Here is a 23,226-nt window from a genome sequence, read left to right on the forward strand (position 1 = left end):
TAATAATAATAATAATAATAATAATAATAATAATAATAATAATAATAATAATAATAATAATAATAATCATGTTAATAACACAATGCTATAATTATAATACCAGTAAATGAAAGAAAATAAGACTAAACATAACACGAAAGGAAATTAACACCGCATACTACAATACCACATTAGAAAATACATCTATAAAAATGTGTTTGTTATACATGGTAAAGGCAAAGAGGAAGGGAAAATCTTAGATAGAAATGTTTGTTTTGCATTTAAATGTTAAATTTAAAATATCATGTATTTTGGCAGTTATACAAGTATGTCTTCAAAGATTTTTAAAAGTGGACAAGTTATCATTATAAAGAAGTGTTTTTATTTGAAAAGGTAATGAATTCCATATTTGTGGACCGGAGCATAATACACTATGTTTAAAAAGAGTCGTTCTGAATTGCGGGCACATGAGATTGACATTATTACCCCGAATATTGTATGATGTCTGTACCAATTTGAAAGGTTGAGCTCCAGAATATTGTGTAAAGTACTTATAAATACTTAACAATAGGAAATGTTTATGAATATTTGAAAAAGTAAGAAAATTGTGTTCATTATATATGTTGCGTGTTGATTCAAACCTATTCAAATGAAAAACACATCTAAATATTTTATTTTGAGCAATAGTTATTTTCTTAATGAAAGACTGCCAAGGACACGCCCAGATTGCTACGCAATAGGTGAGGGTGTAATAAATACTAGTGAGTGATTCAATTGTGAGACTATTACGAACTCTAAACAAAATACCACACATCCTTGATAATTTATTTGTAACAAAAGAAATCTGTTTATTCCAATTAATATTTTCATCTATATAGACACCCAAAACTTTAGTGAATTCTACTCTGTTCAATGTGTTTCCTGCAATAGTAACAGGGGGAAACTCATGATGTACAGAGCGATTTTGGAACAGTATGTAATTTGTTTTTGCAATATTTAAACTCAAACTATTTATTTTAGTCCAATGATAATTTTTTCTTAATTCTGTAGCCAAATCTGTGTGAAGATTAATATTCTAGTTGTTTAACAGTAAATTTGTATCATCAGCCACAGATAACAGTAGATCTGGATTTGACACGAAAATCGCCGCGCTGCAGTAACGTACCCAAATTTCAAACCTCGAAATCTCAGCTCCTAGCCAACATGAATCTATGAAGATCACTGTGAAGCAAGCTGTGTTTAATTCAATGCCTGAAAGCGATATCTAAATCCATACAACCGTGTCATTGTACCGCTCAGTTATACGAGTCAAACACGAGAATGTATATAGTACCAGGTGGATGTTTAGATACAACTTTAAGCTTACAGCTGTATTTCATACACAAAATGCAAATTTTGTATCACTTATAAATTACTTTACATGATTTTGGCTGTCCACTTGCTCATCTCTTCTTCACACCTGTGAGTTTACGCCTCTTGCCATCACTCTGTGACCGTGTGTTACCTCCTGTGGCGACACCAGGTTTGCGCTTGGCGTGGACATCACTGTTGGTGTCTTACTATCCCACCCCTTATTTATGTCACAGATGTTGCACTAGCGTACTCTATATAATTTCATTAACAAAAATGCAACTTTTTTTTTTTTTAGGAAGACTATTTATAAAGCGCGTAGGCGGCCTTTATTTATTTATTTTTTACATCATTAACGCGAAGAAATATATCGCAGTAGTCACTATCAGTTTCCTACCATTCTAGTCACTATTAATCAGTCATCGGTTTGTTAGTCACGTTAGTAATCAGGTGAGTTTAACACTTAACAGCACTCCACAGTACACTTCCACGTCACAGTGATGTCAATAACATGTCACTGTTCTTCACCAGTGTCACTATCTTTTCCCAAACTGACTATCTATAAGGCACAAGATGTCATAACTGCAGTCATTGCCACCAGTTGCACGCGTCTCGGATTACGTCCCAGTTACAGCCTCTTATTATATTTCACTGTAGTGTTTCACATTGTACGCCTCAAGTCACCACTAGCAGTTCTTCTCCACTGTACCACTGACTTAACTCCACAGTCCGCATACAACACTCGGCGTCACCCTACACACGTCACGGTTGGATACACCACTCACAATGTTAAATCTGTGTGCATTACACCACTCACAATGTTCACTCCTTATTCACCTCACTGTACTTCATTACTCACTGCACAGTGACATCACTAGCGACTGCATCACACACGCGCATAATAACATTTTCATGTGAGCCTCGACACAAGCTCTTCACACTTTCACTGTAAATCCATTGTTGGACAAAACTCTTTCAACAGCATTCACATTTCACTGTTTCATTGTCTCCACAGATATGTCAAAATGCCTGAACATGCACGTAACAATTATAACCCCTCACTCTTGGCTGCAGCGGTATCCCTGGCACGACTGACTTGAACCGAGTGACTTGAGTGACTGTCCGTTGGCTAAACCGTTGGCTGTCTCGCTGCTCGCCTGAGATTTTAAAATGACTCATTCGCAGTAGACATGGGTGTATACAACTTGCCACAAATATGTACATAATAATAATAATAATAATAATAATAATAATAATAATAATGTTTCCTCCACGTAGAGGTCAGCCGAGCCCTTAATCTCGTGCACCTCACAGCCTCCACAGATGCACACGCCTTCCCACTGCTGCGGTATTTAGTAATGATTAGTATTTCTTTAAAAAAAATTCACCTTATATTGTATCAAACTTTACAAAATTATAACTTTAACAGTCAGCTGCCGCATACTACTAGTCGACCGCTTTGGGTACGTTACTGCAGTGGCGACGCGGCTCCGCAATGCCGTGTCAAATCCAGATCTACTGTTATCTGTGCATCAGCATATATAGTGTATTTGAATTTGAAACTAATATTGACAATGTCATTTATATAAATGGAGGAAAGAGTTGGTCCTAATATAGAACCCTGCGGTACACCCTTGTTAATTGCCCTGAAGGAAGAATGAGTGAAATTGCAATATACAGATTGTAACCTATTGCTCAAGTAATTTTCAATTAGTTTTAGAGGAATACCTCTAACGCCATAGTGGTTCAGCTTGTTTAGCAAAATTTTGTGATTCAAAGTATCAAATGCTTTGGATAAGTTCAAGAATACTCCTATTAAATATTGTTTTTCCTCTAGGAAGTGATACACATTAGAGGTGAACTGAAAAATAGCAGTTTCTGTGGAACGACGTGCCCTAAACCCATGTTGATAGTCTGTGAGTAGATTATTATCTTCAAGATATTTAATAAGGCGTGCATTAATAACTTTTTCAAAGACTTTACTGAAGGCGGGAAGTATAGAGATTGGTCTGTAATTTTTCATATCTGATCTATTACCTGATTTGAGCAAAGGTATAACTTTGGCTTTTTTCAGTGCCTCAGGGAAGACTCCTGTTCTTAATGTTTGATTCATTATGTGGGTCAATGGAATGATTATGTCACTTACTGTCCGTTTCATAACAATTAAGTGAGGAAATTTCATCATATCCACAGGAGGATGTTTTAAATGCCTTAATACATTTTTCAAGTGTGTGTGTGTGTGTGTGTGTGTGTGTGTGTGTGTGTGTGTGTGTGTGTGTGTGTGTGTGAGAGAGAGAGAGAGAGAGAGAGAGAGAGAGAGAGAGAGAGAGAGAGAGAGAGAGAGAGAGAGAGAGAGAGAATGCTGATTCCAACTCGCAAAATTAACCAAAAGAAAATATTGAGTGATAGTTTCATCTCTCTCTCTCTCTCTCTCTCTCTCTCTCTCTCTCTCTCTCTCTCTCTCACGCACACACAGGAGAGCACACCAAATATTGAGTCTCCCTTTTATTTCCTTATCACCACCGCCTCGCCCTTCACACAGGCAACACATTAGGCTCCACACACACTGCTCCATATCACCACGACTACTTCCAAAGGCCACAGAGATGAATACCAGGATTCTCAAGACTGTTTTTCCTCTTAATACTGTAGAAATCTAGTTATTTGGTCACTATAACAATAAAAACACCTTAAAAGAAACTCGAGTAGCTTCAGTTTCGTAGATTATTTCGAAAGTAGTAGAAATGTAGCTCGGAAGTGTTTCAGATTATAGTCATTCATTAATCGAGGTAAAGATGACCATAAATCAAACACCACAGGAAGCAATACGAGCATTTCAATTCCTCCTCCTCCTCCTCCTCCTCCTCGTACCGTTTTCTTTCATGACTTGCTATTATCGTACTTCACTAATCCATCACCCATACACTCTTTCTTATCAGCCCATATATTCCTTGGAAGTTATTAGCAGCTTATCAGTAAGTATAGGATTAAGTCTACTTGAGTGCCGGTGTGTACTTCCTCCTAAGAATTATTAGTGTCAAGTGTATTTGTGTGTGCGTTGAGAGACAAAGGAAGCGTGTCGGGAGAGGCGAGATGCATTCGAGGAGAAAAAAAATATTGTTACTGAAATGTGTAAATCGAAATAGAAGTAAACAAAAATTGTGAAAATAGAAATTGGGAGCTTAAGAAAAGGTGTAAAAATGAAGGACAAGGGAAGGCATGGTGAGGCAGGCGGCTGGGACTGGCCGAACAAGCAAACAGGAAAGCTGAAGCAAGTGGGAAGTTGGCGATACCTAAACTAAACAATCAAACATCACTATCAAGTTTGTCAGGGTCACAAGCCACGAAGAGGAGGAGGAGGAGGAGGAGGAGGAGGAGGAAAGTTAATAAATTTCTTGTAATTATGAATATTCAAGTTTTGGGTAATTCTCTTTTTCCGGAGTGTCATCTTGAAGGGACTTTTCTTTCGCCGTCATTTTGTTACCTTCGGCCAGAATGCATTTTACTAAAAACAAACGAACACTAAAAAATCCTCTCTCTCTCTCTCTCTCTCTCTCTCTCTCTCTCTCTCTCTCTCTCTCATACACTTACACACACACACACACACACACACACACACACACACACACACACACACACACACACACACACACACACACACACACACACACACACACACACACACACACACACACACACACACACACACACACACACACACCGCGTAGTGTAGTGATTAGCACGCTCGACTCACATATCAGATAATTGTGAAATAGCAGAGCAATTCAATAATTACTTCACCACCATAGCAAACAAACTATTATCGAGCATTGGTCCATCTCCCGTTCCATTCGAGTCATTTTTACCGGACCCCGTTTCTTTCTCATTTTTTACAAAACCAACAACAGAACAAGAAATAAAGGATATTATAAAGAACCTTAACGTTACTTCTCCAGGATTTGACGACATCAGCATTACAGTAATCAAAACATACTCGAACGAAGTCTCCCGTTCTTAAAATTCATAATTAATAAATGTTTCAGAGAAGGAATTTTCCCAAAACAATTACAAATTGCAAAAGTAATTCCAGTATTCAAAAAAGACGAAAAATCTAATACTCTCAATAATAGACCTATATCTATTCTTCCAAGTATTAGCAAAATATTCGAGAAAGTATTTGCAATTAGATTAATAGACTATTTCTCAAAATTTTCACTTTTTACAGACTCACAGTATGGCTTTAGACCTAAGTATTCCACCGAATTAGCCATTTATAGACTTTCCCAGACCATTTATGATGCCTTAGATAATAGAAAAAAATACAAATTACAGTGTTCTGTGACCTAAGTAAAGCTTTTGACACTATATCCCATGACATCCTACTTCATAAACTAAGTATATATAGTATTAGGGGAAAGGCGTATGAATTTTTGGAAAGTTATTTGTCTTGCAGGAAACAATTTACTGTTTATAATAATAAGTCTTCCTCATACAAAAATATTCTATATTGGGACCAATACTATTCTTAATATATGTAAATGATATTATTCGAACAAGTGACAAATTATTTTTTTTATTGTTTGCAGACGACACCACAATTTTCGTACAGGGAAAAAACATCAATGAAATTATATCAACTTTGAATAATGAACTATGTACAGTACCTAATTGGATAAAAAGTAATAAATTAACTCTAAAAGTTGCAAAAACTTTCTATATGGTGTCTTGCTCAAAAAAATTGAATTTAGATAATATTAATATTAAAATGAATACCAATTCACTTATATAAGAGTAAATAATATTGAATTCGTGGGAGTAATTCTTGACGATAACTTAACATGGAAATTGCACATAAATCAACTATGTGTTAGAGTATCACAGATTACTGGCGTCATACATAAGACTCGAGACAACCTTAATAATGAAACACTCAAATTACTTTACAATTCAACAGTGTATCCACTATTGCTTTACTGCTCACCAATTTGGGAGGAACCCTCAAAACACTAATAGATTCACTTTTCATTGCCCCAAAAAAGTTTATTCGAGCTATGTCATACAAATCAAAATATGATCACACAAATCCACTTTTTTCCGAACTGAAATTACTAAAAATTCATGACATTATAATCCTACAAGCTTGTTTATTTGTTTACAAGTCCATTCATGTATATCCCGCGCAAATATTTGAATCATTATCACACAATGCTAATACGAGAAGACCTCACGACCTACGAACACCATTCTGCCATACTGTGCATGCTCAGCGCAGCGTGTGTGTGCAGGGCGTCAGGCACTGGAACAATCTTCCCAACCACGTTAAATCTAGTGCATCAATTAACATATTTAAAAACAAAATTAAGTCATCTTTACTGCAAGCAAATAACAATACTTAATGGCTATGTATATTTCCTTTATTTTTACACCTATGGAAGTATGGATATTTGCTTATATGTAGATATGTATGTACTGTGTATGAATGTATTCTTACACATGTAGGACCGTATGTGCATATTTGTGTATATGTGTGCATATTATGCATATTATGTATGAATTAATTGTATACATTTATGACCATATGTATCAATACTGATAATATACTTTTTCTTTTTTTTTTTTTTTTTTAGTAGTTTCATAATAGGCCTGAACATTTGAGCTTATGTTATTTTCTTTTTTTTTTTCAAATAAGGTCCATATAAAAGCCTCGGCTTAATGGACCTGGCCTGAAATGAAAAATACATGTAAATATATATCAATGTACCATAAAAAAAAAAAAAAAATGGCCAATAAAGACTCACAATCGAGAGGGCCGGGTTCGAGTCCTGGTAAGCGGCGAGGCAAATGGGCAATGTGTGGCCCCTGTTCAACTCGAGGGGTTGTGGCCTCGCTTTCCCGGTGTGTGTTGTGTGTTGATGTGGTCTCAGTCCTACCCGAAGATCGGTCTATGAGGTCTGAGCTCGCTCCGTAATGGGGAAGACTGGCTGGGTGACCAGCAGACGACCGTGTTGAATTAAAATAGATAGTGCCATTATTAAACTCTCATTGTAATCTTGTAAACACTCCTGATAACTCCGCACTACACATGCTTGTGAGAAGGGGTCGAAATACGTGAGTTACTGAAATGTTTGAGAATTCCCTTTAAAAAAGATTAACAGTAGAAAAATATCTCCCAGAACAAATGAAATGCAAAAAGTAAAAAAAAAAAAAAAAAAAGAATGTTACACTTATTACATAAAAAAAAAAAGTTCACCAAAACCTATTGAGACATGCAAATTTACAGTCATAGAAGTAGGTGGTACAAGCAGTGCCGCACGCAATAAATAATCAAAATACGTTACTGTTAACATGGATGCCAGGGAGCAAAAATACGTATATACTTGAGTGTTGTCTTTAATGTTTATATTCTTTCTCTTTTTCTTTCTTTTTTTCTTTTCTTCTAGCAATGTCCTCTCTAGCACTGTGTGCCTGGGAGCCTCAACGACATGAATGCTCGCAGAGAACTTTATTTGTTTCTGGCTAGTCCTATCTGGGCTCAGCCTGGCATCTCTCACAACGATAAGTTTATCGCTTGAATTATCAGTTGTAGGTGAGAGACTCAACCGTGAAGGTGCGCCCCCCTTGCTGGCGCCTGTTTCCTCCACACTGTGACTTTCGTGTATGGTTTCGCTGTAATTCCTTCAAGGGTTACCAGTCACTTCACACGGCGAGAAGGTAAGGAAATGCCAGGTATTGCGGAAGTAATCCTAGCCTAAAATGGCTGTTGATTTGTAAGCAAAATACGATGCCTCTTCAAATCTACCTAATGAAGGAATTACCAGTGTAATAAATAAACCGCACCAATTCAAATCTAATCTAACAGCGTAGTCTGCCCTCCTACCCTCGCACCGTGGCTAAGATTCCAGCCAGCGCCCTGTGCCACTGTACTACAGCAGCGGCACTGATCTTTTTTTTCTTTTATTTATTTGTTATTTTTTTTAATATTAGCTAGTCGAGGAGCTGGTGATTGTAAGGTCTTCCAATAATTGTTGAAGGACAATCGATATCTGAGGTTAAGTGCTGGCGATATGTTATGACGCATGTTGCGTGCGTGGCTTGAAGGTCAGTGTCATACAGGGATTACTGAAATAACCATATTTAGCTATCTCAAGACAGTGACTATCTATTCCGGGACAAAATTATGCATAACACTCGTCCGACGCATCACCAGCAGTAAATGAATGAGCTGAATTAATCTTCACCTAACTTTACCAATCAGCCCAAAGATGAAAAATACCAATGTTTTCATTTCAATATTATCGCAATATTAGATATTTCTGGAAAAAAAATTACGTTGCTCTTTTGAACACTGAACATTGAATATTTGTTATAGCTCATATAAATATTACAAATGGGACATTTATATATCAAAATAGAATATTTAGCTATAACTTATTGGCTAGCCTATTTATAAGCAAAGTTTTTAAGGCATATAGAAAATATTACATGAATATTGATATCTACAGAACAGTATATATAATGTATATGTAAAGATGTTAGGATTACATATAAATAGTATTAGAAAAATAAAAATAAAAAGAATGATAATAATAATAATAATAATAATAATAATAATAATAATAATAATAATAATAATAATAATGAATAATAATAATAATAATAATAATAATAATAATAATAATAATAATAATAATAATAGTAATAATAATAATTAAAGTAATAATATTACAATAGCACTAAATTAGACATTTACATATGTGAAACTATTTAGGCAATTAGTATTGGAATTTTAAGTGTATTATCTAAGAAAATTGAAGGATGTGAGATTCTATCTTCTATTATAGGAGTAGCCACATCATTCATATCTAATATAGAATTTTCAATAAGAATTAGTGATATTTTGTTTTAATCTGCTTTTAAGTACACTGATGGTTGGTGAATGTTGAATTTCTGGTGGAAGGGAGTTTCAGACAACTGGGCCCAAGTATGACATAGAATGTTGGTATTTAGTTAGGCGGTGAAGAGGAAGAGACAGGTTGTCATGGTGACGAGTGTTGTAATGATGAGCTGGAAGGAGGTTGTGTAGTTCATTTTTGTTATTGTACATGAAGATAGATAGCAATTGCAAGTTTTGTTATGTCCTATAATTTTAATAATTTAGTTTGTTGAAAGAGCCAAGTAATGACTATTAGTTAATATTCTTACAATTTTTTTGAGCTGTAGCTTTAGAAGGATTAGATACCGGTAAGTAGAATAGGGTTACAGTAAGTTAACAAAGGGTAAATGTGGGCATAGAATATGGATTTAAGAACATCATGTGCTGTAAGGTCTTTCATGAGGTGAAGTAAGGCTATGTGTCTTGAAATCTTTAAAGTGAGATTATTACTGTAATGTTTAAAGTCAAGTTGACAAAGCCTACACAAGATCACAGCGGCAAACTGTTGCGCGAGGACTATGGCTGGTGGCGCTGCGCAGTTCTTGGTACGGGTTGCGCAGTGAGGTGATGTGCTAATGATACCAACACTAATAATGGCAAGGTGTCTACCATGACACGTTAACACTTACGTCTGTTGCTTGGTGCAGAGTCGCGATGGTGACACCCACCTTCCCTTGACAAAGACGAGTTACTTCCGGACTGACGTCAGGAATGAAGGCTGTCACTGTTCCCAGTACTCGCCACCCTGACAAGGACAATGGCACTTTGTTGACTACCACGCTTTTATGACACCGCTAAGGCGCTACCACATGCAGGACTTATTTCATTGCTCACACAGTCTGTTAAGGTAAAGCAACCCACCATACACACAGTACACACTCCAGCGATGGGCAGGTTACGTTAGAAGCAATCAATCAATCAATCAATCAATATATATATATATATATATATATATATATATATATATATATATATATATATATATATATATATATATATATATATATATATATATATATATTTGTCACACAAGCACAGCCTACTACGCATTTCACGGAGAGTGAGTCATTGTTTTTCGCGAATATCTTTCAAACTAATGAATTGATCAGAATGGTACTTTGACACTGTGTACAAGACACCTTCCGCTAATTTTTGGTCATACTAAGCATTACCAAATAGTGTCAGTAAAAGCGTTTACTCCTGACCTTTAAAGCCGAAGTCACATGAGTTGCCAGAACTAACGTACACAATCGAACGTGGAGGGGGGAAGATAGCGGGAGAGTGGGAGCAGGAGGGGAAGATAGCGGGAGTGGGAGGAGGAGGGGGGAAGCGAGCGGGAGAGATGAACGTAGGGAGGAATGGGATGGGGGATTGTAGACGTTCGTATGGATAGGTTGGCGAGGCTCGGCAACACCGTATATCTCAGGAGTAAACGCTTTTACTAACATCATTTGGCATTGCTTAGTATGACCAAAAATTAGCGGAAGGTGTCTTGTACAGTGTCAAAGTACCATTCCGATCAATTCATTAGTTTGAAAGATATTTGCGAAAAATAATGACTCTCTCCGTGAAATGCATAGTTCTATGTTGTTGTATACACACTGCCTGCTCATGTCAATTCACCCATCTACCACCCACCTACATGGTTCAGTCTTGCACAGGTTACGCAGAAAACTGACAACGCAGGTCTCTTCCAAACTTGCATGCTATTCAACACTTTATTAATTGGCACGCTTCTAACACTAATGCACAATTATCAATGCACACACACTCAGTTCTGGTGAAATCACGCATCTACCACCTACCTGCATGCTCCAGAGTCACAGTCCAGCCTTCTCTCAGACTGGCTATTCAATCGAGCTTCCCGAGTCTCGACTCCGGCACCTCGATGTCATTTACAGGAAGAGATAACACATGATTGCCATTGCGTCGTTCACTTACAAAGGTTTTCGACAATCAGCGGTTGAATATGCTGGTTATAATCATAAAGTCGCATTCCTTGCCTCGTACTTTAATGAACAGAATCAGAAACTCGAGGAGTTTCGCAAGGTTTGTTCACTTTTGTTCACTGTCCACGGTGGCTAAGTCTGTCTTAGACGAGTAACAGTTGTAATATCTGACTTAACATACAGTACCTTTCCTACACATGCAGCATGCAATATTAACCAGGCCAAGGGAGGAGATGCATCAAGGAAGATTGACAGTCTAAGCCTCCCTGGTGTGCAATGTGTATCTCAAGCTGATTCGAACTGAGAAATGAAGCAGGATGAAGCGAGCTATGAACACGTCAAATCACCAGTAAAGGCTGCACTTATGACTCAACACTTACAGCCACTTCCTATACACTGGTCTCTCTTATAGTGATTAATTCTGTAGAAACCCAGCATTGAGGTTTACAGTTTCTGCTGAATATATATACATATTTGTCCTAAACCAGACATTATTACCAGATTCGTGTTGAAAGTTTCACGATAGCGGCATTTCAGTAGTCTGTTTCAAGTATATGCTATATTTATTAAATAAGAAGTTATACAAAGATGAATGATGACTGAAGGTAAAGAAATAATACTATATTGCATCAACGACATGAAAAAAAGAAGAAAAAAAAATATGCTTCCTCTTTACATGACATATGTACGTACATACTTGACTTGTTCATCGATTAAACATTTTATAGATAGGAAGATCTGATCTAACTAATCAGTGTTCAGACAAGTCAAGAGCATTGATACGTCTGAACGTGTATGATACAAGTAGCTAGCCTCTATCTTGTCAGCAAAAGAATTTCAGAAACTTTTTTCCTTTCTCCCAGGTGTCTCCAGCGCGGCGTCTCCCGTGACCTCCCACCCCCGAGCCAAGACAAAAGACACCGCCAGAGAACCCGAGGATGTCTTGCTCAACTCACAGGAGACGAGTGACGCGGGACCTCTCCGTTCTCTTCATCCTCCTCCACGTGTTCCTCATGATTTTGTCCCTTACGCTGGCTGAAGGTGAAATGTAAAGAAATGTACCAAATACTAGCAGTATTAATAATACCACCACTATCACTATAACAACAACAACAACAACAACAATTACTACTACTACTACTATTACTACTACTACTACTACTACCACTACTGCTACTTCTACGTCTACTATTACCACTACCATCTCTAATAGCAACACCTTTCAAACACATAGAAATCAACAACCCGAAGACGGCCTTAACACGGAGCATGAGATCCGAAACGAAGAACATGTGTCTACGCCAACTTGAGAGCCCCACGCCCATCAAGATTCTACTAAGGATGTACGTGAGACCCATAGGACCAGGGAGCAACATGGTACATGTGGCAGGCACTGTTCATGTCCGCACTGAAGAGCTGGAGGTTGGAGGAGATTGGGCACCGCTTCACTACGAGTACACCTCCTTCAATCAAGAAGTGAGTTATAACGGGGATGGTTGTGTTGGTGGTGGTGGTGGTGGTTTACTGTCGTTGTTTCTCTAAGTTTTGGTAAAATGAACTAACTTTTCTACTTATTCTTCATTGCCCTATTCCTCCCTCTTTCCTTCTTGTAACATTACCTCCTCAACCTCATTTATTTTTTTTATTTTTCAGTCTTCCCTTCTTTTTTGAAACACTGACTACTCTTCCATCTCTCCATCATTCTTTTACATCTCACTATTCCTTTCTTGTAACATTAATCAATTCCTGATTCATCTTACCCTCTTTTTAAAACATTAACTTTAGTTCTTCCCCCCTTGTATGTTACCTCTTACCTCTTCCTCTTCCCTTTACCTTACAAGTTGCAACTCTAACTATACCCATTTTTCTTGTACGGTACCACTAACTCCTCTCCTTTCTCTCCTGTCACCACGCAGCTCTACCTTAACGTGACACTGAAGGGCAAGCCACTGAAATACATTCCCAGTCAATCCATGTACCACCTTCGTTATGAGCTCGATGCCGTCAAGATGTATGTTATGGTAAGACCAGCTGGTGTTCTCTTGTTTTGTATATTACTGTAAAACCGTAAGACTCATACTCATACTACACATAATCTTAATCTAGTAATATGTAATTACTTCATCTTCCTCCCCTCGTTCTACACTCTAACCATAAAGATAGGCGTGTTTCATTTTCATGCAAGATTCAGTCACTTGTAATTTTATCTTTACAGGGACGAGTGGAGATAATAGACCAGGAGGATTGCTCAGAACTCGAGACCACCACCAACGCAACTACCACCACCACAAGTAAATATTGTTGATATGTTTGAGATAATAACTGTGGTGGCGATATGTAAACGTCTAAATGAGATAATTATTTTTTTCTATCATACACAGTCATCTTATATCATTTTCTGCTAACTTAAGGCTGTATAACACAATACAGGCTCTCTAATAAAATCAGTCAAAGTTACATCATAAGTCAACCACACAGAGCTCTACAACAAAGCACCTCAACATCAAACGGTTCCTAACGCAATCACAGTGCCTCCTGAAACTGGAGCTGCCTTCCCGTCAACCCCCGTCGCCTCCATCATGCCGGACAGCGGAGACACAAGTACGACCTTTGATTTACTCCTTAGCTCACTGAAGACTGACACTTCATCCACACTTTCCCTTGCACATTATCTTCTGGACTGTCCCCTTTGGTTATTTTCAGCGTCTCTTTGCATTCTTGGTGGACGCGGATAAGATTGTAGTATATAGTAAAACCTCATGAGTCAGACTAATTAGAGGGAAAACACTGCATTTAAATTCCTTTTCCTCAGTGTTCGGCAAGCCTAAGTCAAGCATGCTGGGACAAGGCCGTGCACTGATACCATTCCCAATTTTCCACCCTGACAGTTTCTCTTGCCCATACAGCGTCGTGGGTTTGGGTGATGGGGGCGGCAGGCTCAGTACCCATCCTAATCATCCTAGTGATTCTACTGGTGTTGCTGGTAGTGGTGGTGGTGAGTGTCTCTGTCATCCTGTGGCGCCGAAGGAAAGCAACCAACAATATCTCAAAGAACAAGGACCCCTTTGCTGCATGTCACGATCCGCTCATGCCTCAGCCACAGACCGCAGACCAGTTTTCCACAAACAGTACGAATGTGAGCCCTTTATACAGATCTCCTCCTCCTCCTCCTCCTCCAAACTATTATAGTGAATGAGAAAACTTAATGATGCACACACAAAAAGCAAAGATGTACTGAATATCACATCACCTCAAAAATTACTTGAGCTCTCCATCACTGACATATGAATGTAAACCCTTCATATAGAACTTCTCCCAATAACTACTGCATAAATGTATAGCGAATGACAAAATAGCTGTTTTATATTATACGAGTTCATGTAATCATCAAATACAATAGGTAAATGTTAAAATAATCGCAATGTAAAGTTAAGAGTCTAAAAACTATTTCTCAACATCAATAGCAGTAGACTTCAGTAAGTTTTCGAACACACACTTGCATGACAAACCAATGAGAAAGGCCTAATCTATATTTACATCACTATTATATCATTATGATTGTAGTAGTGAACACAGGAGAAAAAAAAAATCATATGGCAAACCACTGTGAACGTCCTATTCTATGATTCCTATGATTAAATAATGAAAATTTTAGTAATCGTCACGGGAATAAGGTACAGACACCTGTGATGGTGAAACTAGGTAGCTATTAATCTAATGGTGTGAATATCACCTAATCTGAACAAAAAAGTTTATTTATGTACACATTACACAACTACCTCCTCTCTCTCTCTCTCTCTCTCGGCGAGAGGCTTTGTGAGCTAATCTTTATTTAACAGATCTCTTAACTGTAAGACTAGTGTTCTATTTGTAATAGTTTTTAGTTTAGGCATTCAATGTGCCTGTAGTTTTTAGTTTCATGTAAGTATTTTATATTGCACATATTATTTGCAAGACATGAGTTAAGTAAGAATTCTTGTTGATTGTCCTTTTCTCTCCATTTATAATATAATAAAAGTATATTCTACTGCGAGGTCATCATTTCAATACAAATTTCCTACATGTACAACTCTTTTAACATAGTTCATATGATTACAACAGCAGTATTTGTTTCCACTCATCTGCAAATCTCTGGCAATCTTTTGTATCAAAATTTAAACTCCACATGCAAAATTGTAAAATAATCACTCTGAATGGAATCCTTCCCTATTTACTTATGCATTTCTCTTTTTCATGTTTTTATAGTCTAGCATCTCTTTTGCAAAAAAGCACATCCTCCTCCCGAAGACAGCGGCACAAGATGCATACCGCCAATATAAATTTAACACTTGTTTACACAAGTTTTGCTGAACATTCAAATTTCATGCTAGTTTTTCACAAGAGCTGTGTCACTTTCCACTCCATTTAGGTCCTTTGACAATTAAATGAAAAAAGAACAACAGACATTAAGGTTTGAATGAGTCGGTCACTGCAATAGTTCACTCACCTCTGCTTGGAGTAAAATCACGTCATTCAAAGAATTAGCCATTCCTAACCTCTATTACCTTGCCCACCAAACACACAAAGGTATTAGCAGCTGTAAATACAACTAAAATTCAATAATTTATTTGGTACACTACTGTATTTCATCTGTTTCACATCAATGAGGCAAAAAAGGGCAGCATTACCAATATACAAAAAAGATAGATCAGAACAGATCTTTTCATGTAGCCAAGTACAGGAGCAGACAAGTGTTCCTCCTCCACACATCATGAAGGAAACTTGCCACTCACTACACCAGCCACACAAATCTTGCTTCCTTCTGTTCGTCACTTGAATTTTCTGAATGCATATTTGTATTGGTGTATTATCTTATTATACAATGATGGAATCATTAACAAGACACTCAAAATAAAATCAACTAGTATAGCAAATAAATAGGTAAGTAATATCTGCATGTAAACAAGATTCTGAAGTCATGTAACCCAAGAAAACAGTATTAAAGATAAAAGGAGAAACTTTGCTACAGTGAGTGTATACGTCAGCACTGTGAAGCGAACGTACCATTCTGTTATTTTAGACTTTGTCAGTCAAGTACTGATTCTTAAAAGAAACATGTTATAAAAGGGAAAATGATGGGTGTAAAACAGTAAAAAAGTGACAGTACAAAAATGGACTTAATCTGAAAGGATGGTCTTTTGGCTGAGAATCAAGACAATTAAGCTGACTTCACCAAGCCAGTGTCATAATAAAAAGATGGTTTAAAGTCAGTGAGTTATACACACAAGTACAACATCAAATAGACTTAACACTTAACACAACATGGGTGTTTTCATATATATATCTCTATATATATACTTCTCTAAAAACACAGACGCCTAGTGGTACATAAGACAGTATTCTGTTATAATATTTCTAACGTGATAATGGTTAACAAAACTGTCTGATAGTAACAAGGTTCTCTCTCTCTGTTCTCTTTTTAACACAGTAACTTCCTTCACTCTCTTAAGGCCGTAATGTGCTTCAATAGCAGAACTTGTTGGGAGATTCACAGATCTAGGAGTCAGTATCTGGCACAGCATTCTTTATCTGATGCTGCAGGGTCAGACTGCTCTTCACACCATCTATCCTCTCAATGAAGGAAAAAGGTCCACACGTATAATAAGTTAGGCGAGTAACGAGAACGAGCGAGCGGGTGTACAAAAAGGGGCAACACCTGGATGGATGTGACAGTACTGGTCCCTCTGGAGGCGAGGTACTGTAGGGCATGGAAGGCACAGGGTAAGGCTGGGAGTCTGCCAGCTAGGAGCAAGTCTTGAGGCCGCAGAGGCGGGGACTCCAAGATTCACAGTCTTCCAGTGTTGCAGAGCCATTTTATGACTTAGTGAACAGCATCTTTCAGACATTCTATAGAAAAGTGGTAAGCATTCCTTTTCTCTGCTTTAGACTTTACAAAAGGCAATATGAAAGACTCCACAACAAGGCGAGTGAATCAAGAATACACGCGATGGCCACACAAACTAATTTTTCAGACTTTAAATTTTGTAAACAATTTTGGAAAATTTACTTTGTTTGGTAATGAAACCATTTCCTCACTGTTTAGTAATGTAAGGTTAATAAAGATATGTACATTTTAGTCTGATGAACAACTGTAAGTAATCCGGGTCTGCTTCTCTGCTTCTCACTAGCTGGGGGAGGGCAGGGCGTGATGAGGTTCTCGGCTACAGTGTTGTGCTTATGGGACAAGAGACACTTATGGTTCACTGAAGTCAAATTTGTAAAAGGTGACACAGTTCCACTTTTTTTGGCAGACATCTTGAGTGCATTTTACTGTATTACCCCGTTAGTCAGTAGTCAGGTGGATTGTGACCTCATCTGTTATAAAAAATTTGGAATGCTCAGTACAAAATAACTTTCTCCCTCGTGTATAAATATAATCTAAGAAAATGACTTGTTTGCATATCTATAAAAATGGCACCTCCTTGTGTTAATTAGTGAGTTAATTTACCTGAGTGATTTTCATCTATTGCTAACCACATGTGCATTTACTTTATTTGTGCACAACTCTCTTCTGTATAAATAACTAAGCCATTACTGTGTTACTCTTTACATGAAACAGGTGGCAAGACACAAGCTCCACCTGTCAGGTCTGAAGCCTCCAACCAAAGATCCAAAACCAACAATACACTAATTTGGTTTGCAGGACTTTTTTCTGGAATGACAATACGGGATTTCATAAAACTCTTACAATGGATATTTTGGGTGCAAATTTTTCCAAGCGTGACGTAGACCTTACATCAGAGAAAATGAAGTCCAAAATAGACTGCGTGATGATAAGTGAAATTTTGGTGTATGAGTTTCAAAGGGTCTGGGTCTGGAATGTTCAATGGAAGTGCAAATTTAGTGCACATCTTTTTTTTTTTTATTTTAGGCTTGTGCAATGTGAATGGAAATGGAAACAAACAAGTTTCCGATTAAAAGTAATACAACACCCACCCACACCATTCTGACTGGCTGATGAACTCTATTCCTCTCTTACTTTACAACAAATATAAAGATAAAAAGGAATATCTTTTATGCCACCAACCATTAAAAGATTAAAAAGAGTACTTGCATTCCTACATTTGTGCAGTATTTGTACACAAGAAAGGCATGAACCTGGCCTTCACCTCTACCACTCTAGCTCATTGCAGAAATAAAAGCACCCAAAGCATGACCAACCAAAGATTTAATTGCCCATGGAAGAATGTTGAGAGGTGAAGCCCGTCACTTCACACTCCTGGAAAGACCAAGGTGGGATCCCCAACCTGACAACCATATCTCAAGGCGACCAGCAGCGGCAACAGCCACACGTCTGGCCAACGTAAAAGGACAAACCTTAAAGTATTAGTTGCTAATATCAACTTTCACCTGCAGACAGGTATAATTTTGTAAAGCTATCACCCACATCACCTCAGCAGTTTCTACGTTGATGTTCATGTAAAGAAGACTAGCGTATGCATCAATTTCACACTGTATATACAGTCACTCTTGTCACTTCATTCAAAATGGTTTATAAATTCTTTACACTAATTTGCTAAAAACTTGAGCATAACAAAATCTAATTTAAATAAATCTAAAAGTTAAAATATTCAGATCTATGGAGAATGAGATGTAACCGTTGCAAAGAATTTCACTCAGTCAAGAAATTACAACTAAATGCAGACAAGATGAAACAAAAACACGGCAGTTTCAGCAGAAACCTTGGTGAAGCACGCAAGACACACTGAGGCCTGGGGACCCAAGTCAGTCCCGGGCCACAGGGAACATTCACACCTGAACAACGGGAGCACCATAGACTGGAGACACAGCACAGGCTAAATATTTCCCCTTTGGCAAGATCTACACCTTCCAAGCTTGCAGAACATGAGGAGGCTGATCACAAGCCTGTTTGTGGGGAGGAGCAATTGAGTTACGGCCACTTCGCGCCTCTGGAAGCAAAGAGGAAACATTCATTTCTTCCAACACACACAATTTAGTCTACCCATATTTACTTTCCCACCAGTTCTGAACCAATCAATATTCTACTTTTGTTCTTTTATTACATACAAATGCAAGGTAAGTGACAAACCTTGTTAAATTGGCAACAATTAAAGCAGTACTGCTATCCATATGTAGAAGTCAGGTCATCTCACAAAGAGGCCACATAAATTCTGACTATATAATACTGTTGTCTCATCATCACATCACACACCATATCAGCCACAACAAGCTGCTCTGCACCCTCAGTTATTCACCAACAATCAGAGGGAACCACTTCTCATCATATCTATTTTCTTTGTAGTTTAGTGTTTCCTTATAAAGCTACACTCTGCAAACAGGACCTCCAGTCAGCACAGGCCAGGGCTCACCTATGTGTTCTGCACGGGCACGACGGTCATCATGTGGTTGTGAGGCAGAGCTTGCTCGTATCCGCCTTTGCTTTTCATCTGGGACTGCAGCTGGGCCAGCTGATTGTTGCCCATCTGCACGTCGCTGGACCCAATGTGGCCTGTGTGCACAAAGTTGGTGGGCTCGCCTATCATGGTGCGGTCGATGCGCCTGCGCCGCCGCTGGAACACAGATGCAATGCTGCTGGTTCTCAGATTGTCAAGAAGTAACCTTATTATGTCTGCACATATCATTACTAGCTCATCTTAAGATCACAAGTCTATGGGAAAGATGGGATGCTATGAACTTTGAACACCTACAAATTGAAACAATTGTAACACTAAGTATGTATTTAACAATATTATCATGAAACATTCAGTGCTAAGCCAACTAAACAGAGGCATAACAGGCTCCTGCTTCATGGCTTGAGTAACATCTCTCTTTCCCTGGTGGTGCACTACCTGGGGGGGCTGCTGGGTGATGCAGCACGCAAACCACTGGCCCCACACATCCCCGGCCATGGTGGATGAGTAGATAGGCATTGAGCAGACGGCGGGGCAAGGGTGCTCACACTTTCCGAAGAAAGTCACTCACTAACTTACTCTGCAGCTGGCATGCTCTTGTCCATTGTCCTTGAAAGAAAAATAGAACTCGGTTTTGACCTCAACCTTGAGTTTCTGACTGATGCAGCATCCTGCCGGCACTCACTCAATGCTAACGGCTGAACAGGTACAGTAAGCAACGTATGACACTCATGTAATAAATGAAGCTACACAGTGTGTGTTCAAACTGTCAGTGGCAGCAGTAGGGACCACCTCCACCACCACATACACACACAGTAAGGACCACCTCCACCACCACATACACACACAGTAAGGACCACCTCCACCACCACATACACACACAGTAAGGACCACCTCCACCACCACATACACACACAGTAAAGACCACCTCCACCACCACATACACACACAGTAAAGACCACCTCCACCACCACATACACACACAGTAAGGACCACCTCCACCACCACATACACACACAGTAAGGACCACCTCCACCACCACATACACACACTCACTCAGTCCTGACAGCACGGCAAGCAGTCTTTATCTCGCTACAACCCCATACACACCTGACACTAACATGATAAACCCCACACCACCACCACCACCACTCAGCATCCGCCACAAACATCCTTTCTCACCCCCCTCACACACCAAGCAAGGAGTGGTGGTGGTGGTGGCGATGACCTGCCACCACCACACCCTGCCGCCAGCCACACCCTGCACACACTACCACCACACCACCACACCACGGGAACACAGAAAGAACGAACGAAGAAAAGAACTTACTGCGGGTTTCCGAAATCGAGAAGACAGCTGTGGCCGCTCTCTCCCTCTCCCTCTCTCCTCTCCTTACTACTCTTCAACTCTCAATTCTCGCCTTCACGTATTCACTGCCCTGCTTGCCTTCTTGCTGGGGCGTTCCTGTGCCCTTAAGGTCCCTCCTGGCGCTGCACGGTATGTGGAGAGGGGGAAATAGATGAAAAAATACAGAAAAATGACGAGATTCTCACTCCTCAGCTCACCAATTACTCAGGGAGGCGACTCGTCTCGACCCCTCCCTCCACCACGACTGTTTATTTCTGATTCCTCCCCTATGTCTTATCTATTTACCTTCTACACCTTTAAATACACGGAAATTAAAGGTTGTGAAATTGTAGATTGTTTTATAGACAGCCACTCTGCTTTCCGTAGCTACTAACTGTCAAATAATTTTCAATTTATTTTTTCGGGGTGGGTTATGCAGACTTGATTTGGTTATTAATGTAGGATAAATATATTCATCAGTAAATTAAGCTTATAGTAAGATAATCTGTGTTTTATATATATATAAAGTTCCATTCCTTAGCCACCCACCATAAAATCTACTTATTCAGCTAGTTTCTCATGGCTATATGGACCAAAATTTAAATCTAAGCAAGGATCATGCTCATTATAAACTACTAAACCAACTTTAAACCAGTTAATAAATGTGTAATATGGAAAACAAATAACATCTCGCGAATCTAGAACACATTCGGACGCAGTAATGTTTGAGCAGCGTTCGAATCCATGTCGCAGTGACTTCCCCTTCCATTCTCCTACACTTGAAGTCAATGTAAGCAAAAGAGAATGCTGGAGAATAAATCATGTGTGTCTATTATGAACCTTTGCTACACGGTGATGAATGCTGCATCAGTGTTGCGTGTGTGTGTGTGTGTGTGTGGTATGTAAGAGGGTTTTCAAAGGAATATCTGAACATTGCAGTGAGAATATTATGAATGTTGACATGTTTAAAGTATGAGAGAGAGAGAGAGAGAGAGAGAGAGAGAGAGAGAGAGAGAGAGAGAGTCTTTTTTAGAAGTGTCACTTAGATTTAGTTCATTTATCTCTATAACTTGTGACAAATACGTAGACTCCATGACACAGGAGAGAGAGAGAGAGAGAGAGAGAGAGAGAGAGAGAGAGAGAGAGAGAGAGAGAGAGAGAGAGAGAGAGAGAGAGAGAATCTATCGAATTTTACCTGATAAGCAAAAAATGAAGCACAAACTGTTAGGTAAGGAGCTTGTAAATATTTAGATAACACACACACACACACACACACACACACACACACACACACACACACACACACACACACACACAAAGACTATAAACGGAAGGAACAATACAATGATAAATAGAATAAAAAGAAAAAAAAAATGACAAAACTGATTAAACGTACAGATAATAACGAGTGAAACATATAACAATACAACTGTTTACATGATTAATTATTAGAGGACACCACGTCAGAGAGAGAGAGAGAGAGAGAGAGAGAGAGAGAGAGAGAGAGAGAGAGAGAGAGAGAGGTAACGCCTACACGAAATCATCAGGCAGCCTTTCTCTCCTGGAGGTCGTCGCGCGGCCCACCTACGCGTTCTAGGAAGCTCAGAATAGTTAGCTGTATACTCGAATGTAAAAGAGAAACAAGAGGAAACGAGAGGAAGAAATTAAGGCAGAAGGAGAGGAAGAGAATTAAAGGACAGTAAAGGTAATGGAAACAATGGAGAAAAAAAAAAAACTTGGTGGAGATTAGGCAATACGTGGATGATTAAAAACAAGTGACAATAGAGAACAGTAAAAAAAAAAAAAAAAAAAGAATTGATGTATTAGAGAAGAAACGAGAAAGGGACGGAATCAAGCAAAAGATGGTAAATGTAATAAAAACGATAAAAAAAGACCAGAGAGAGAGAGAGAGAGAGAGAGAGAGAGAGAGAGAGAGAGAGAGAGAGAGAGAGAGAAGAGAATGAACGAGTTGGCAAAGAGAAAGTGAAGCTAGTGAGGCAGGATAGAAAGAAAGGAAAGGGAGAACACATTGAGAAAGTGAATGTAGGCAGGGAGGATAGAAGGCTGAAGAGAAATATGAATGACAAAGGAACGAGAATGAAAGAAGGGTGTGGAGATGATTGCGTAAAGAACGAGAGAAAGGAGTACAAAGCAAGAGGAAATGAGGGCGAGAGAGATGGAGCGTTGGCAGGGAAGAAAAAAAAATGCAGTCAGAATATGATGTAGAAGGATGAGTGGCTGTTGAGAGATGAATGA

The 23,226-nt window shown here is 38.7% G+C and overlaps 2 protein-coding genes across 6 annotated transcripts; one reads left to right on the forward strand and one right to left on the reverse strand.

Annotated features, from left to right (window-relative positions):
* The first annotated feature begins 7,889 nt into the window (after positions 1-7,889).
* Positions 7,890-15,239, forward strand: LOC123510249. Of its 3 annotated transcripts, none has more exons than XM_045265219.1 (7): positions 7,890-8,040; positions 12,075-12,252; positions 12,446-12,687; positions 13,128-13,232; positions 13,427-13,502; positions 13,690-13,812; positions 14,118-15,239. In XM_045265219.1, the coding sequence occupies exons 2-7, from the start codon at positions 12,150-12,152 to the stop codon at positions 14,405-14,407; spliced, it is 939 nt and encodes a 312-aa protein (XP_045121154.1). In that variant the 5' UTR covers positions 7,890-8,040; positions 12,075-12,149; the 3' UTR covers positions 14,408-15,239. The 3 variants fall into 3 exon arrangements, with proteins under 3 accessions (XP_045121154.1, XP_045121155.1, XP_045121156.1); XM_045265220.1 differs by lacking the exon at positions 7,890-8,040 and adding an exon at positions 9,939-10,109; XM_045265221.1 differs by lacking the exon at positions 7,890-8,040 and having other exon boundaries at positions 12,121-12,259.
* A 561-nt stretch (positions 15,240-15,800) lies between these two features.
* LOC123510251 (CDC42 small effector protein 2-A-like) lies at positions 15,801-21,239 on the reverse strand. 3 transcript variants are annotated; one of them, XM_045265224.1, is made up of 4 exons: positions 20,953-21,235; positions 20,061-20,231; positions 19,581-19,781; positions 15,801-19,160 (listed from the first exon to the last, which is right to left on the reverse strand). In XM_045265224.1, the coding sequence occupies exons 2-3, from the start codon at positions 20,139-20,141 to the stop codon at positions 19,581-19,583; spliced, it is 282 nt and encodes a 93-aa protein (XP_045121159.1). In that variant the 5' UTR covers positions 20,142-20,231; positions 20,953-21,235; the 3' UTR covers positions 15,801-19,160. The 3 variants fall into 3 exon arrangements, with proteins under 3 accessions (XP_045121159.1, XP_045121160.1, XP_045121161.1); XM_045265225.1 differs by lacking the exon at positions 20,953-21,235 and adding an exon at positions 20,635-20,652; XM_045265226.1 differs by having other exon boundaries at positions 15,801-19,781; positions 20,953-21,239.
* Positions 21,240-23,226: the final 1,987 nt, after the last annotated feature.

This window comes from Portunus trituberculatus, chromosome 28, assembly GCF_017591435.1.
Source record: "Portunus trituberculatus isolate SZX2019 chromosome 28, ASM1759143v1, whole genome shotgun sequence".
Taxonomy (NCBI): domain Eukaryota; kingdom Metazoa; phylum Arthropoda; class Malacostraca; order Decapoda; family Portunidae; genus Portunus; species Portunus trituberculatus.